This window comes from Micromys minutus (genome assembly GCF_963924665.1).
Source record: "Micromys minutus genome assembly, chromosome: 26".
Classification (NCBI taxonomy): domain Eukaryota; kingdom Metazoa; phylum Chordata; class Mammalia; order Rodentia; family Muridae; genus Micromys; species Micromys minutus.
In genome coordinates, this window is record NC_137961.1 from 14,610,619 (window position 1) to 14,625,972 (window position 15,354).

A 15,354-nucleotide genomic window follows, 5' to 3' on the forward strand; every position below is an offset into this window, starting at 1 on the left:
GGGTGAAGTCTGGCAGCTTGAAAAGCTACCAGAGCATCTCGGTTTCTCTCTGTCCATTAGTTAAGGCCTGAGCTTCTGTAACATCTGATTGGTCATTTGAGCCAAGACCACCAAATGGATCCTGTCCAGGACTTCCTCTGGTGAGGTCTGAGATTGCACCTCTAGGTGCATAAGAAGTGAGAATTCCTAATCTACATATCCACAACCTGAAACTAACTGAGCTTTCTGGGTGGAGTGTTCAAACGACCTCAGGTCTAAATCATGCTTTGATCAGAAACACCCAACTGGCAAAGTCCATGCCCTAATTCCCAGGTCAGGAAAACTTGGAAACCTGAGCTATTTCTTGGCTCAAGCATCAGGGATATAGCTTGCACATCTCATGTAGTCAGAAGGTACAGAGCATCTTTCAGGAGAAGGTTGCACAGTAGTGGTTCAACATCCACGGCTTGCAACCCATTGTTTGATGTATCCCCATGTGACTGGAAGGCCCCATTAAATACAAAAGCTCTGTAGTGCTCACTACAGTCAGATGCTTAGAGTGACATATGATGTTCACTGTGCCCGGGAAGGAAGCCACTCAGGTCTTATTGTACACAGGACAAACTGACACACAGAAGGAAACACAGTAGTGGAAGAGCAGAGTTGGCGATTACAGTGCAGCTGTCATGGATCCAACATCTAGGCTTTTAGATAGGTTTTGTGATGGGCCCACCTATGAGGGAATTTTTGCTTAGTTAGATTATTTGAAGTAGAAAGGAGCCACTTCTAATCTAAGTCTTTGAGGCAGGGACTCACATCTTTAATTCAGATTTTTTGAGATGAGAAGACACATCTCTTAGCTGGACCACACTAATACCGGAAGCCCATTTAAAGGACTTGGAAGAAGGCTCTTGGGAAAAAGCTCCTCTCTTTCCGTGCTTGCTCCTGCCCTCACTAGCAAGTTCATTTCTTCACTGGCAGTAGAACCCACTTCTTCAGGATTCCAGTTTATACTGAAGACCAGCTGAGACATCTAGTCTCATAGACTGAATGACCTTTGCATTCTTGAATGTTATTTTCATAGGCAGCTGTTGTTGGATTAGCTGGACTACATCCTGTAAGTCATTCTACTAAATCTTCTTTATCTCTTCCCCTTCTCTCTCTCATTGTATATATTATTATATTATATATAATATAATATATTATATATAATGACAATATATTATATATATTATATTATGTATAATATATATATTAATCCTAAAAGTTCTTTTATTCTAGAGACCCCTGACTAAACCAGGTCTCAAGACAGCCTCTTTCTTGTCCTTTACTAGTGAGTTCCCATTACACAGATACACTGTAGAATTACTGGCATGTATTCAACTCTTCTTCCCAGTATTCGCTGACAGTGGGAACTACTCCAAACTCAGCACAACTATTTTCATTACTCTTTTCAAGGAGATTCAGGGCATGCCCACATGAGAGATCAAGAGAGAATACATTCAGGACTGTAAATGAGGACCATGATTTCTAAATCTTATGCTTCAAAGACTAACTCCTCATTTTGTTACATTACAGGTTACAAGGCAGGAGGCATTCAGTTGAGCCTGTAATTGAATGAGAAATGCCCAGAATTGATAACATAGTGGATTTGTTTGTGTTTTCATTATTAGTCACCAAAGTTAATTCTCAACAAGCAGCAAACTTGGTTTCTTTGGGTAAATAGCTCAGGCAAAAGATCTAACAAGCAATGCAGATATAAAAGAATAATACATCACTTGCACGTGACTTTATCAGGCAATATTCATGGAGTTAGAGACCTGGGCATACTCTTCTTAATATCCAATACTCTTCAGAGAAGAGAAATTTCATTCTGCACAACAACTCTGATCAATGAGAGTGGCTGCTCAGCACAACAGTGTAAACTGAGCTTGTTGTTTCTAAGCCCTATAATTCAACATACAGTTTCCAATTATATTATATCCTGGGCCACACGGAGATTGCAGAGGACTTAAAGCTTTAGTCATCCTGAAGTAATGGAGGACTGTTAGCACCATTTCTCCTAGGCTCTAAAATCAAGATGTATCGTATGGTTCCTTTGTACTTTTTTTTTTTGGCAATAAAGCTTTAATCTGTGAGCAAGACACATGTGAAACAGTAGACACATAGTAATTTGTTAGAGTTCTGACAAGCAAGCACAGTGTCTCATAAAATCCAGACTAGAGGTCTAGCACTGACTTAGGCCCTGAGTCCTGCAGGTATCCACTTACTAACTTATTTGTGAAGAAAATATCTGATATTTATCAGTTCTATCATTCTTCAATGCTAAAAAGTTGATTATTTAACATTTTTGGTTTTGAGTCTAGCCTTTAATGGCTGAGCCACACCATTGTTTGGACAAAGTAGCAGCCTATAGAATAGAGAAAGATTTTAACCAAATACACAGTTAGCTATATATAAATATATAAAGAACTATATAAATAACTAAATATATAAAGAACTCAAGCAATTAGTATCAAGAAAACAACCCAATTATAGGATGGGGTATATATTTAAATAGAAAAATCTCAACAGAAGAATTCAACTGGCTGAGAAAAATTTAAAGAAATGTTCAGCCTTCTTTGCCATCAGAAAACGTAAGTCAATACTATTTTGAAATTCCATCTAACTCCTGTCAGAATAGCTACAATCAACAAAAGAAGTCACAACTCATGCTGGAGAGGATGTGGAGTAAGGGGAACAAACACTCATATACTGCTCGTGGAAGTTTAGACTCATACAGCTACCATGGAAATCAGTGCAGCAGTTCTACAGGAAGATGGGAATCTATCTACCTTGAGATCCACTTATACCACTCCTGGATAGATACACAAAGTATCCTACCACAGAGATACTTGCTCAACCATGTTCATTACTGATCTATTCATAATAGCCAGAAATTGGAAACAACCTAGATGCCCCTCAACCAAAAACTGCATAAAGAAACATGGTCCAATCACAAAGTGGAAAAGTATTCAGCTGTTGAAAAAATGATTATCATGAAATTTGCAGGTAAATTGATGGATCAAACAAATGAACAAAACAAAACAAATAAAGAAACAAATAGACAAATGCATCTTGAGTGAAGCATCCCTGACCAAGAAAGACAAAATGTTATTATTTAATTATTAGATTATACGTGCATATATGGTTTTATGTCAATGACTACTAAACTACAAGCCATAGACCCACAGAGAGTAGGTATAGTGTAGGGAACTAGAGAGAGCTGATAAATCTGGTTAGGAAAGAGAAATGTAATAAATGCATATGGATGAGTTGGTGGAGGGTGGATGGAAGGATCAACAGGGGTTTGTAGGAGGGAGTACGTGGAGCAACAGGTAAAACTGGAGGGCATTTGAGGGGTACTATGAAAATCTAATACAGTAGTAGCATTCTAAAAAATATCCAAATAATGGAAAGAGTTCCAATTGGCCATCTCTTGTTACCAAATGAAGCTTCCTATGGAATTCCTGGCCAAAGGGGTCCCATCCATGGGAATATTCAAATAATCCAGGCTGTTACCAAGACTATAGATTGCTTTCACAAATGGGCAGCAAGACCCTATTCCAGAAATGACATCTATACTATTCATTGAACATGGAGATATTGAACTGGTGCCGATATAGAGCCTTGACCCCTACATGCTAATATCTTTGGAACAGGATTGTGTAAATAAAAATGTAAACACCACATTAACAATGAACCCTTTATCTGCAATGATGTATGGCTTACAAGATATGCTAGTGCAATGGTGGCACACAACATATAGGAGTAACCAACCAATAACTGAGTTGACACAAGGCCCACTTCACAAGATTAAATCTGCACTCAGTACTTCTTGGGTGACCAAGAACCTGAGACTAGGGACCTAGCTCAGGGACCTAGGGTAGAAGTCAAGTAATACTGGTCTAAAGAAAAAGAATGTAGTCATAAAATAACTCTTAATGATACTCTGCTATACTCGTAGATCAGTGCCTTGTTCAGCCTCCATCAGATAATCTTCGTTCTGCACCAGATAGGAACAAATATGGAGGCCCAGAGACAGACACTGCAGAGTGAGAGACATTGGAACACTCAGCACTAAATGGAATGTTTCCATCAAATCCTGTTTCTCAGACCTCAGTGAACCCGGTGAAAGGGGAAGCAGGAAGAATGTAAGAGACAGAATGGATGGTGGACACCAGGAAAACAAGGCCCTCTAAGTCAATATGAGCAAAACTTACATGAACTCACTTATACAGAAGCAGCATGTATAGGGCCAGCATAGGCCTGCACCAGGTCCTCTGTGTTTATAGTATGGTTTCCATAATTTAGTGTGTGTTATGTAGGAGATTCCTGAATATGCAAATGAGTACGTTTTTGATTCTTGTGCCTTCTCTTGGGCTCTCTCTCTCTATTTTTTAAACCCCTGTTGGTTTGTCTTGTTCAACTTTGTTGTGATTATTTCTGTTTTATCTTATTATATTTCATTTGTTGCACTTTTTTAAAAAAATAGAATGAATAAATGAAGGAATAAATACCTAGCCACTAGGGTAAAGGTTAACAATTGAACTGTCATTTTTATCTTCTGGGAGAGGGAAACTCAGTTTTTCCAAATAAAATGACACTGGGCACATGGACCACTTCGGAGCAGGGATCATGTTCAGGAATAGTTGACCAACGCATAATGGACCCCAGTTTTTATTTTTGTTGTTGTTTGTTTGTTTTGGGGTCTGTGTGTGTGTCTCTCTCTCTCTCTCTCTCTGTGTGTGTGTGTGTGTGTGTGTGTGTGTGTGTGTGTGCGCGCGCGCGCGAATGCACAAGTGCTTTTATGTGGTTATAGTTAGTTGTTGCTGAAGGAGGAGTGTAATTTTATTTTGTTCTCTTTGTTTGGGAGGTTTTATTGGTTTGGGTTTTTTTTAATCTGGTCTTTTGAGAAAGAACTTAAATTTGAGTGGGTAAGAATGGGGAAAGCACCAAAACATTTTAAATTTAAAATGTTTTAAATAATAAGAATATAATAAAAAGAAAAAAGTTGATTATTCAAAAAGGGATACAAGAGCTGGGGAAATAGAACCTGGTATTCATCATTTGCCTAATATATGTGAAGTTCTCCATTTAAATCCTGCAAAACACACACACACACACACACACACACACATTCTCTTATACACACAGACACACACACAATTATTTTGATTCAAAATGGAAATCAAGACATAAACTCAGTCTCTTTTAAAACTCAAGTGAAAAAAAAAAATCACACACATTATAGATTGAGCATCTGAAGCCACATATCCATTAGCCTAAAATGCTTATATCAATAAAGAATGTAACAAATTTACTAAGGCATTTCAACCAAAATGCCCTTCAGAGCAACTGGATACCAACATGAAGAAAAACAAGAAGAAACTTATGAATGAGGATTTGGAAAACAGCCATTACATAAAATAACGCCACGTTGTCTCCTGCAGTGGCTTCCACCCATGCTGGCATCGTTCTGTTCCCCAGCATCAACTGCATTTTACAGCAGTGAATACAGTTAAGAGAGACTCCCTTCTGACACAGGGATAGATGCGCTGGACTCTCTAGTTACTCAAACACTGTAGGGCAGGCTCTTCAATTGGAAGCACTTATGCATTTATTTACATATGTATACAAATGAACAGATGCACCTGTTTAAAGACGGTGAGGGCATATCATATGTCCCAGGCAGTCGTCAGTAGAGGACCATTCACTCTTCATCTGGTAGGTGCATGAGGAAAATAGTCTAGAAGCCAAAGCTCACCTTGCTGCCACAGTGTGAACTGGCTCCAGTCCCCCTTCTCCCGAAGATTTTCGTCCTCAGGCAGGAAGAAACCTTTGGCTTTATCCATTACCATGAGGCCTTCATCCCGGATGAGTTTCCAGTTTCTCTCTAAAGACTTCAAAGGAGATTTTAGTTTCACTGAGATGAAAAGTATGTCCTGCAGAGCATCTCATAGTGACTTTCAGTTGCTTTGTTTGTTTAAGAAAGAAAGAACTAAACCACCAACCAAAGAGTTGGATACATGAATCATCCATGGGTCCAGCTACATATGTAGCAGAGGATGGCCTTATCTGGCATCAGTGGGAGAGGAGGCCCTTGGTCCTGTGGAGGCTCAATGCCCCAGCGTTGGAGAATGCTGGGGTGATGAGGAGGGAGTGGGTGGGAAAGCACCCTCTTAGAGACAATGGGAACAGGGGATGGGATGGAGGATTTGCAGGAAAAGACCAGGAAAGGGGAACAACATTTCAAACGTAAATAAACAAAACGACCAGCCAACAAACAAAAACAGCTTGATTAAAAGAAAAGATAAATTTAAAAAAAAAGGAAAATTCTTGCTTTCATTTGGAAGCTTATTTTGTTCCTTTGGAACCTCTTCTCAAGTATATTGAGGAGGGAGGGAGGGAGGGAGGGAGGGAGGGAGGGAGGGAAGGAAGGAGGGAGGGAGGGAGGGAAGGAAGGAGGGAGGGAGGGAGGGAGGGAGGGGAGGAGAAAATTCAGATCTTAAGGCAGCTTATTATTGGTTGAGAGTTCTGGCTAGCTACTTCTGCAGAGGACCAGGAAACTCCAGTTCCAAGATTTTACCATGCCCACCCATGGGCACCAGGCAGGCAAGTGGCGTACATGCATTCAGGCAGGAAACATGCACACATAAAATAAAACGAAAACTATGAAAACCTTTCTTGCTACAATCATTTATATTATCACCTTCTCTCCCTTTCTCTCCCCCCCCCCCAACCCCTTACTCTTCCCTCTCCCTTTAATCTAACAACAACACTTGGTCTTGACCAAGTTCCACATGACTCCAGAATCTGCACTGGAAAACAGATCACAGATTTAATTCCAATAGTGTTTCTTACAGTGACATCTTTCCAACAAGACAAACAGCAGTTAAACTTTCAAAGGTTTTGGAAAACCAGCCACTGGAGCAGGATGCATTTTAAAATTAATAACAAAAGGAAAAAACTTGTTTGGAATTCAGCCAAGCAAACATGTCCTTGACTTATTACTTATAAGGCTGTTTTAGCCTTAGCCATGGTTTGCAGTGGGTAGATTGAGTGACAGATGCTTCTGGCTCTTGTCCCCATCACAGTGTGGTGTCCCTTAGGGGCAGGAAGGCTGCAGGAACAATGGATAGAATCAGGCCTGGCTGAGTCTTGCAGAGCATTAAGGCGGTACAGAATGAAACTGGGGTTTCCGAATAGAAAACCCATTGTTTCCCCATGCTCCAGGAAAAGTGTCTGCAAGAACAGAGAACAAGGGATCAGCCCAGGAACGTGATACCTGGATTTCCACACAAATCAGGGATCAGGCACAGCTCCCTGTGGGTGGCTTAGAAGAGGGAATCCGGAAGTAGCAGCACAAATAGTAAGATTTTGCATAGCCTGGAATCAGTGAGAGCCTTCTGAATGTGAGCTTCCTGGAGAACAGCACGCTATGTTGGGGTAAACAGAGGCACATGATAGAATGAAAGTGGATTTGGCGGAGCTGTCGTTTTTTTGTTGTGAACAACCAATGTTCCATGGACTTATGATTTCATGTAGGAAGAAAAAAAATAAATAACCCTGAATAAATCAGAATGACTCCACAGGTAGCAGACTCCAAAGAGCAGACATTTTCTGATGTGTGTGGGGACTATACCGACCCGGCATGAAGCTGCTACCTCATACATAATTTCAAATTTCCTCAAGCATTTTCCCACAGAAAAAAATGTCAGTGCTGTGCGATCTGTATGCAGGTTGCAACCTACTCTGGGGCAAGGAGGTGAATGTCAGCTGGTCACCAGATGCCAGCTGTTAAACCAAGGTCAAACAGGACAAACCCAGGCTGCAACTAACATGGCTTCTCTGACTTGCTTACTTTTTTTTTTTTTTTTTTTTTTTTTTTTTGAAATTCACTTCCTTTTCTCTGCCTATAAATACAATCTGCTCTTCTGCTCCTGGGGTAAGGAATTCTGAGAAATTGGATGCAGACTTCTCCCCAATTCTGGAATCACATATAAGGCCAATTAAGGTCTTAATAGGCTAGATTTGTCATCCTAGCTCTTAAAACCAGGGGGACATTTTTTTTGTATCCCGTGGAAACCACGGGATCTTTTAAAATATGGCAGGGCATGGGATTTTGAGTAGAGAATGCTTTGGTAATTCTGTTTCTGGGAAACCCATCATCAGCTTCCTCGAAGCCTAGGCACATCCTCCTCCTGGGAGGATGGCTGTAAATCACTGGTCCTCACTGAACACAGTCCAACAGCCACGGTCCCCATTTACTCATCCCAACCTGGCAGCTTATAGCTAGTAAGATCAAGAGCACATTTCAGTAAAGGGAGGCTCAAAAGTCTTTGCTGTGTTAGGTCCCTGGAGTTAGAGAACTGGATGATTTTGTTGACGTTTCAAGATTATGAGAAGGAGGAAAAAGCGCACCCCAGGACTTTGGACTTTGCTCATCATGAATGCTTTTAAGTTGCGACAGTATTATTGTAGCTTGGCCAAGTTGCTAGATAAATCTTTTAGACTCTGTGAGTCTGACACACAGAAAAGGAGAGAATTACCTCTCTAACACATGAAATTCCTTTCCAAATGAGGTTCTCTGAGCCTTACAAGGGCAAGCTTTTCCTTCCCCAACCCCCAGTCTTCTAGAAATCCCTTTTGTTTCTTTTGAAAGCTGATTTTAAGGGCATAGTTGGAAACAGCTGATCTTTTTTGTTACTAAAATAGGGCACGAAGTCCTAGGAGAAAATGTTAAGGTGATTGCATCACTTAATATGATTTAAATTTTCTACTTAAGAACAGGCTGTCTTTTTATATAAAATGTCACTCCTGCACCCTTCACCTGCCCTGGAAGTGTTGCCAAGGTACTTTTTCATGGTAGTAATTAATTTTTCTTCTTCTTCTTCTTCTTTTTCTTCTTTTCTTCTTCTTCTTCTTCTTCTTCTTCTTCTTCTTCTTCTTCTTCTTCTTCTTCTTCTTCTTCTTCTTCTTCTTCTTCTTCTTCTTCTTCTTCTTCTTCTTCTTCTTCTTCTTCTTCTTCTTCTTCTTCTTCTTCTTCTTCTTCTTCTCCTCCTCTCTCTGTCTCTCTCCCCCTTGTGAATGTGTACGTGTGTTTAATTAAACAGTTAATGACTTTTACTGGTGTAGGGGCACATTTATGTCATAGTCTGCATTAGCAGGTCAGAAGATGATATGAAGGAGTCATTTCTCTCCTACCATCTGGGTCTTGGAAGTCAAATTCAAGTCACTGGATTGGTGGCAGTCTCTTTTATGTGCTCAGCCATGTAGCCTACCTGGATTTTGTTTTAAAGCCTTTTTTCCCCTTGTATGTGTCAGATGAGTTGAGTGACAGCTGAAGCCCAGAGATCAGGTCAGTGCAGAAGGTCCCAGTACCTGACTCAAACTCATGGGCTAAAATGCCACACATGTCCCCATCTTATTGCCACAGTTGACTTTTGCTGTCAACTTAGTGGACTTCGAGATGCCCAGAAAACTAGTAGAGCACAGTCCTAGGGGCACCTGTGTAGATGATTCCAGAGAGGTGTGGCCTAGGGGCTGGAGCAGCGAGGCAAGAAGGTGCGCTCTGAACATGGGTGATGTCATCCAATCATCTGGGAGCTTGGATGGAACTAGACGCAGCACAGGGAGTAAGCTGGTATATGATTCTCTCTCTCTGCCTTCCCCTTCCTTCCCTCCCCCTCCCTCCTTCCTTGGAACTAACCAGGCTCCAGCCTTTGGATAAATCACACTCTAAGCTTATGCGTGCTCTTTTGGTTGTGTTCCTTTGTAGCCGACTATGACTAAGCAAGAGCTACAGAGATTTCTATTTGTGTCTGTAGGAAAACACCAACTTGTTTTTCTCTTTTGAGCTCAGTACTCTGTTGTAGGTATGAATGGCTGGAAGGGTCTCTTCTGTTGCTCTAGGGCATAGCATTTCTCCTCAGGAAACACAAGATGACTCTTGGAGTGGTTATTAAGCCCACAGCCCACAGCCCTATGGCAAGCAGAGCTAGCAATAAAAGTTCACTCTTCCATCTCCTTCTCAAAGTTCTTATAGTACCCATGGAAAGAATGAGGGTCACACCTTGGCTCACAGACTATATACTGTGGTGGTCATTAGCCTGATTGCCCCCAGAGCTCTCACAAATTGGGGTTCTCATGGGCTCCCATGTATAACAGTTGATCCAGCCATGCTCAGGTACCTGTCAGGAGAAGAAATGCCCTGATGCTCAGACATCCTGCTCTGTATCATCCAGGGAAAGCAACTGAAAGATAGCTCCCACCCATGACATGTGTCAGAACTGAGTGAACCATAAGATGACACAGGTAAGCCTGGTGCACACAAAGGGAGAATCGGGTGTTCACCAAGCACGACCCTGTACATTTTGATGGAAAGAGCTTTTAACTACATTAATGACTCTGAGAGGTCTCATCTTCAGAATGATTGAATAGGGCTTTAGGAAGAACCATGGGAAGGTTACTGTGTGTGTGTGTGTGTGTGTGTATGTTTGTGTGCTTAGCTGGTATGGCCCATAGCCATAGCTCTCACTGGGTGGCTTATGGACAATAGAAATCTAGTATTTTATTTATGACCCAGATCAAGAAATTGGAAGCTTTGGTGTCTGTTGAAGAGCTATTTCATATTGGTGCTTTTCCCTAACAACTCACAATGATCACACAGGTAAGGCCTGAGACTCATAAGTGCCCAGCTTTACGAGCCAGTCTCCTCTCAAAAGTCCCCCATCTGAATGCCTTCAACACGGGGAGTCAGGGATTCGACACAGCAGAATGTGTCAGTCTGTCTGTTTGTCTGTCTGTGGAAGTGGGCATGCAAAGTAACAGGGTAAAAGAAACAATATGTACTTTCTCCACAGTTTTCTGAGATTCACTGAATGCCTCTAAAAATTGATAGCAGAAACTTAGACACAGAATGAACACTGCCTGCACATTTTTTCGAAGCTTCATTTGAAATATGAACTCTTTGGTCCTTAACTCATCCATTTGATAAGACCAGAGAGAGAGATTAATCGATCCGCCTATCTGGGCCGGCTTCTGGGAAGTCAGTGCCTTTCCATGCCTGTTGCTTCTGGTGGCTACATGGGTTTTGGAACCCAGAGGCCTGCCACTATAGAGTTACAGGGCCTCATAAACCAGTGGCTTACACTCGCCTGTTAACCTCGCCTGTGTCCATCTCTCTCATTATCTACAGACAGACTACAGAGTCCCGGCACTTCTGACGGAGCTTGTGAGCTTTGCCCCCATGGAAGCTCTGGCCTGTCAAAGCGGCTTCCTCTTCCACCCCACTGACCAGACAGACCTTTCCAACATCCGATTGTTTTCAAGCCCCTTCCCATACAGACCTTCAGAACTGACTTCTGCAATGCCTTTTTTCTTCTTTCTCTTTGAAGCCAGGTAACTAACAGCTCAGTGGCAGAAACCTTGGGCTATGTTCCTTGGACCATTCCCCACTCCTCAAAAAGTCATTCTCCTTAAAAAGCCAAACAAACTCACTTCCACTAGTCTCTTTGCTAAACTTTTCTCTTAATGAAAAAAAAAAAAAGTGTGTTTGTTTAATAGCTAACCCTTACAACACATAATTACAATTACAATAAAACATTACCCTCTCCTTTCTAACCCTAACCCTACTCGCAGCTCCCTCTTTTAAATGTTTCTTTGCCTGTTTTTATCTAAATAAGATGTGTATATTACTAATCTTGACTATGAATTATAGCTGCTAACACCCACCGAAGGGAGGATGGTTAACAACTTAAAATTTGATGGCTTTTTCTTTCCCATCTTGGTGATCGTTAACTTCAGAAGTCTATCACAATCTGGATAAATTCACATTCAGATTTTATAATATTGTGACAATGAGAGATCACTCACACTTGAGTTGTAAGATCACACTTCATTTTCTGTGGAGCTGGTAGACATTCTGCCCCCCCCCCCCCCCGCCCCCAGTGGCTTAATTTTCTAAGGCATGTAACCAAGTTCTTTACTGCCTCTAGAAAAAGGTTGCTATATGATCTCTTGACACCACAGGTTGAATGTGCTTGCTCCAGACACCCGAAAACCCAAATGCTTCCAACCCAAAAGCTTTATGAACAGTGATAGTTAGAAAATAACCTACCACAAAACTTGGTTTCATGTGCAAAATTATGCAAAATGGGGCATAAAGTTACTTTCAGCCTATGGCTACAAAGTACATCTGAATCAGCAATGAACTCTGTATGCCTAGAAGCTCCTGTCCTCAAGATATCTCTTCATAATAAATCCTAAAAGGCAATTCTGAAACAGTTCCATCCCCAGGCATTTTGGGTGCCAAATTCTACATAGAATTTGTTTCTCCTTTTCTAAGGTAATAATCACACAAGCCACCTGGATGGGGCTTTTCACACCAGCTGCTGTCTGGGCTCTGTGACCTTGCTTGACCTGGGCCTAATACTGGGCAGCCCATTATTCCTAGACTACTCTTCTTACAGGACATAGCACCGGTAAAATTACATGTCTAAAAATATTGAGGGCATGTTTACCCTTGATCAAAGCTTAGACTATGTACAACATGTGTTTCTTCAGAAGTTTTTTAAAGGCAACTAATCATTTCTTTCTAGTTTTTCTTCTTCTCCAACATGATTAGAATCTCACCTGTGTCTTGCAATATTCAACCGACAAAGCCTAGGTAGACACAGTTTGTACAATGTAATCGTTTTTGTGTATTTTGTGAAGATGAGGATGTCAACACTCAAATTCATGACCACACCCATCATCACCATGCCTCAGGCTATAGTCATGATGTTGCTCTCCTGTAACTCAGAGTTTGTGCCATTTGCGTCAGCATTCCCAATTCTCTCCACTCGTCAGCTCATGACAACCACCGTGCTATTCTTGGCTACTATAGCTTTGACTCTGTGAGATTTCACATACAAGCAATATCACACAGGATTTATTTTTCTATGTCTGACTTATATATCCTTCAGGACCAGAAGTGGTAGAAAATGAAAATGGCTCCTTTTCTGAAGGCCATGTAGTATCCTCCTGGGCTTATGTACAATGTTTTCTATCCATGTATCTGCTGGCAGATACACAGATATTGTCATATGTTGAAATATGTATGAATAATGCTACAATAGATTGGGGTAGGAGTTGGGAGGGGCTCACAATTTGGTATCATTTTCCCTGGATATATATGTATTATATTAATTATATATACATCATATATGTGTAGTATATAAACTCTCATATTTTAATTTACTTGTCTTTGTAAATATATATATATATATATATATATATATATATATATATATATATATATATATATTGGGGGATATATATGTATATCCAAACCATACATGACTGCTGGATGAAATTATAGTGCTACTAATTGTTTAGTGGAACAGTCCCGCACTATTTTGCATAATAGCTGTATAATTTATATTCCTACTGTCGCTGCCTGGGAGCTCTTTCCTCTACATCCTTGTCAACACTTCCTTCCTCCTCTTTATGAGGCCTGCTCTTGCATCTCACCATGGTTTTGATTTGTATTTCTTTGACTAATGCTGTGAGCCATTTCTCACACACCCACCGGTCATTTGTTCACACTCTTTAGGAAACATCCATTTTAAGTCAGAATATTTGCCTCTGAGGTGCACATGGCCTCATATATTTTAGACATGAAATCTTAGATATATGTTTTGCTTTGCAAATAAGTTCTTGAATTCTGTAGGTCCCCTTTTCACTTTATTGACTGCGCCCACGTGCAGTTTAATGTAATCCCACTGGTCTATTTTTTGCTTTTGGGGGTTTGTGATTTTTAAGTCATACCAGGAAATCATCACTAAGACCAATGTCTTTTTATAACTTTAAAAGCGTTCCTGCTTTAAGCTGTTTTACTGTTACTCTTGGGCACCTGATGCCTTTTAGATCTCCATCACCTCCACTACCTCCTCCTCCTCCACCACCACCTCCTCCTCCACTTCCTCCACCACCTCCTCCACTTCCTCCTCCTCCTCCTCCACTTCCTCCTTCTCCTCCTCCACTTCCTCCACCTCCTCCTCCTCCACTGCCTCCACCACCTCCTCCACCTCCACCTCCTCCTCCACTTCCTCCACCTCCACCTCCTCCTCCTCCTCCTCCTCCTCCACTTCCTCCACCTCCACCACCTCCTCCACTTCTTTCTCTTCCTCCTCCACCACCTCCTCTTCCTTTTTGTCCTCCTCCTCCCCTCCCCCTTCCTCTCTCCTCTTCCCTTCCCTCTACTGTTTCTCAGATAGGCTGCTTACTTTGCACATTTGATTCTGCCCCCCATCAGCCCTGTGATTCTGGGTAAGTTACTCTTCGGTTACCCTAGGCTTCTCATTTTAAAAGCTTCCATCAAAAGTCTCTGAAAGGGATGGGGGGCAATGAACAGCAAAGGCCCTTTGAAAAGCCACATATATATATAGAAACCTATTCTATCTTCTCACTGGGACCCCACATGGCCCGACTTCTGAAGGGGGCACCTCTGGGTTCTATGGATTTAAATCATACTCTCAGAAGGACTCCAGTTAGATGGGATCAGGGTCCTCTTCAGTGGCCTGCCTTTAATTTACTCACCTTTGTAAAGATCCTACCTCCCATTGTCATCACATTGTGAGGTACTATTGGTTGGCACTTCAAGACATGAATTGGGGAGAGAGAGAGAGATGATCCAACCATCAGAGTAAAACATGTTCAAGTAGGAACCTGTTCTAGCTAAGAAAGCGAACAGCAGATGGGAGGTCCCCAATCATTCTCAATCAAGAAGATGAATAAATTCATATGAGTAAAAGTAATGGCGAAAAAGATAAAAAATTATATTTTTGCAGTGTGTGCTAATGCACACTTTCAATCCCATGACTGCAGAGGTAGAAGCAGAAATATCTCTGAGTTCCAGGTCAGACTGGTCTACATATTAAGACCCCCCTCTATAGAAGAAATAAAAGAATTATGTTTTTAATATGTAGAGAATCATAATACAAGAACTAATAGGGCTCAGAGTAATCTATGTGAGATATTCTGGATGATTGGTGATTAGTAGTTTGAAAAAAAAACTGACATTGCAGATAGGCAGTTGAGAAAGTTCTAGTGATATCAGGTACCTTGTCAGGATCTGGTAGTAAATTAAAAGAAGGGGTGTGGTCAAAGGGAGGTGTAGGCAACAGCTATACATTTACCTGGAATTAGAATGGACTGATTCCCATGATGCATTTTAGGATCTACATACCTTTTAGAGATAAAATCGGTTGTCTTAAGTCTTAGCATGCCAAGCAATGTGCAGTAATGTGCCAGGCTTTGAAAACAGCAGCCACACTGAGGCCTTGCCCCTGT

General features: G+C 41.3%; 1 protein-coding gene across 7 annotated transcripts in view; it reads right to left on the reverse strand.

The window, feature by feature from the left end:
• ASPH (aspartate beta-hydroxylase) overlaps window positions 1–15,354 on the reverse strand; it is a 186,567-nt gene that overhangs the window by 19,207 nt on the left and 152,006 nt on the right. For all 7 annotated transcript variants that reach the window (XM_080938668.1, XM_080938667.1, XM_080938664.1 and 4 more), the window contains one exon: window positions 5,786–5,921. In XM_080938668.1, the coding sequence (XP_080794794.1) occupies window positions 5,786–5,921 (136 nt within the window). The remainder of the gene's footprint in view (window positions 1–5,785; window positions 5,922–15,354) is intronic.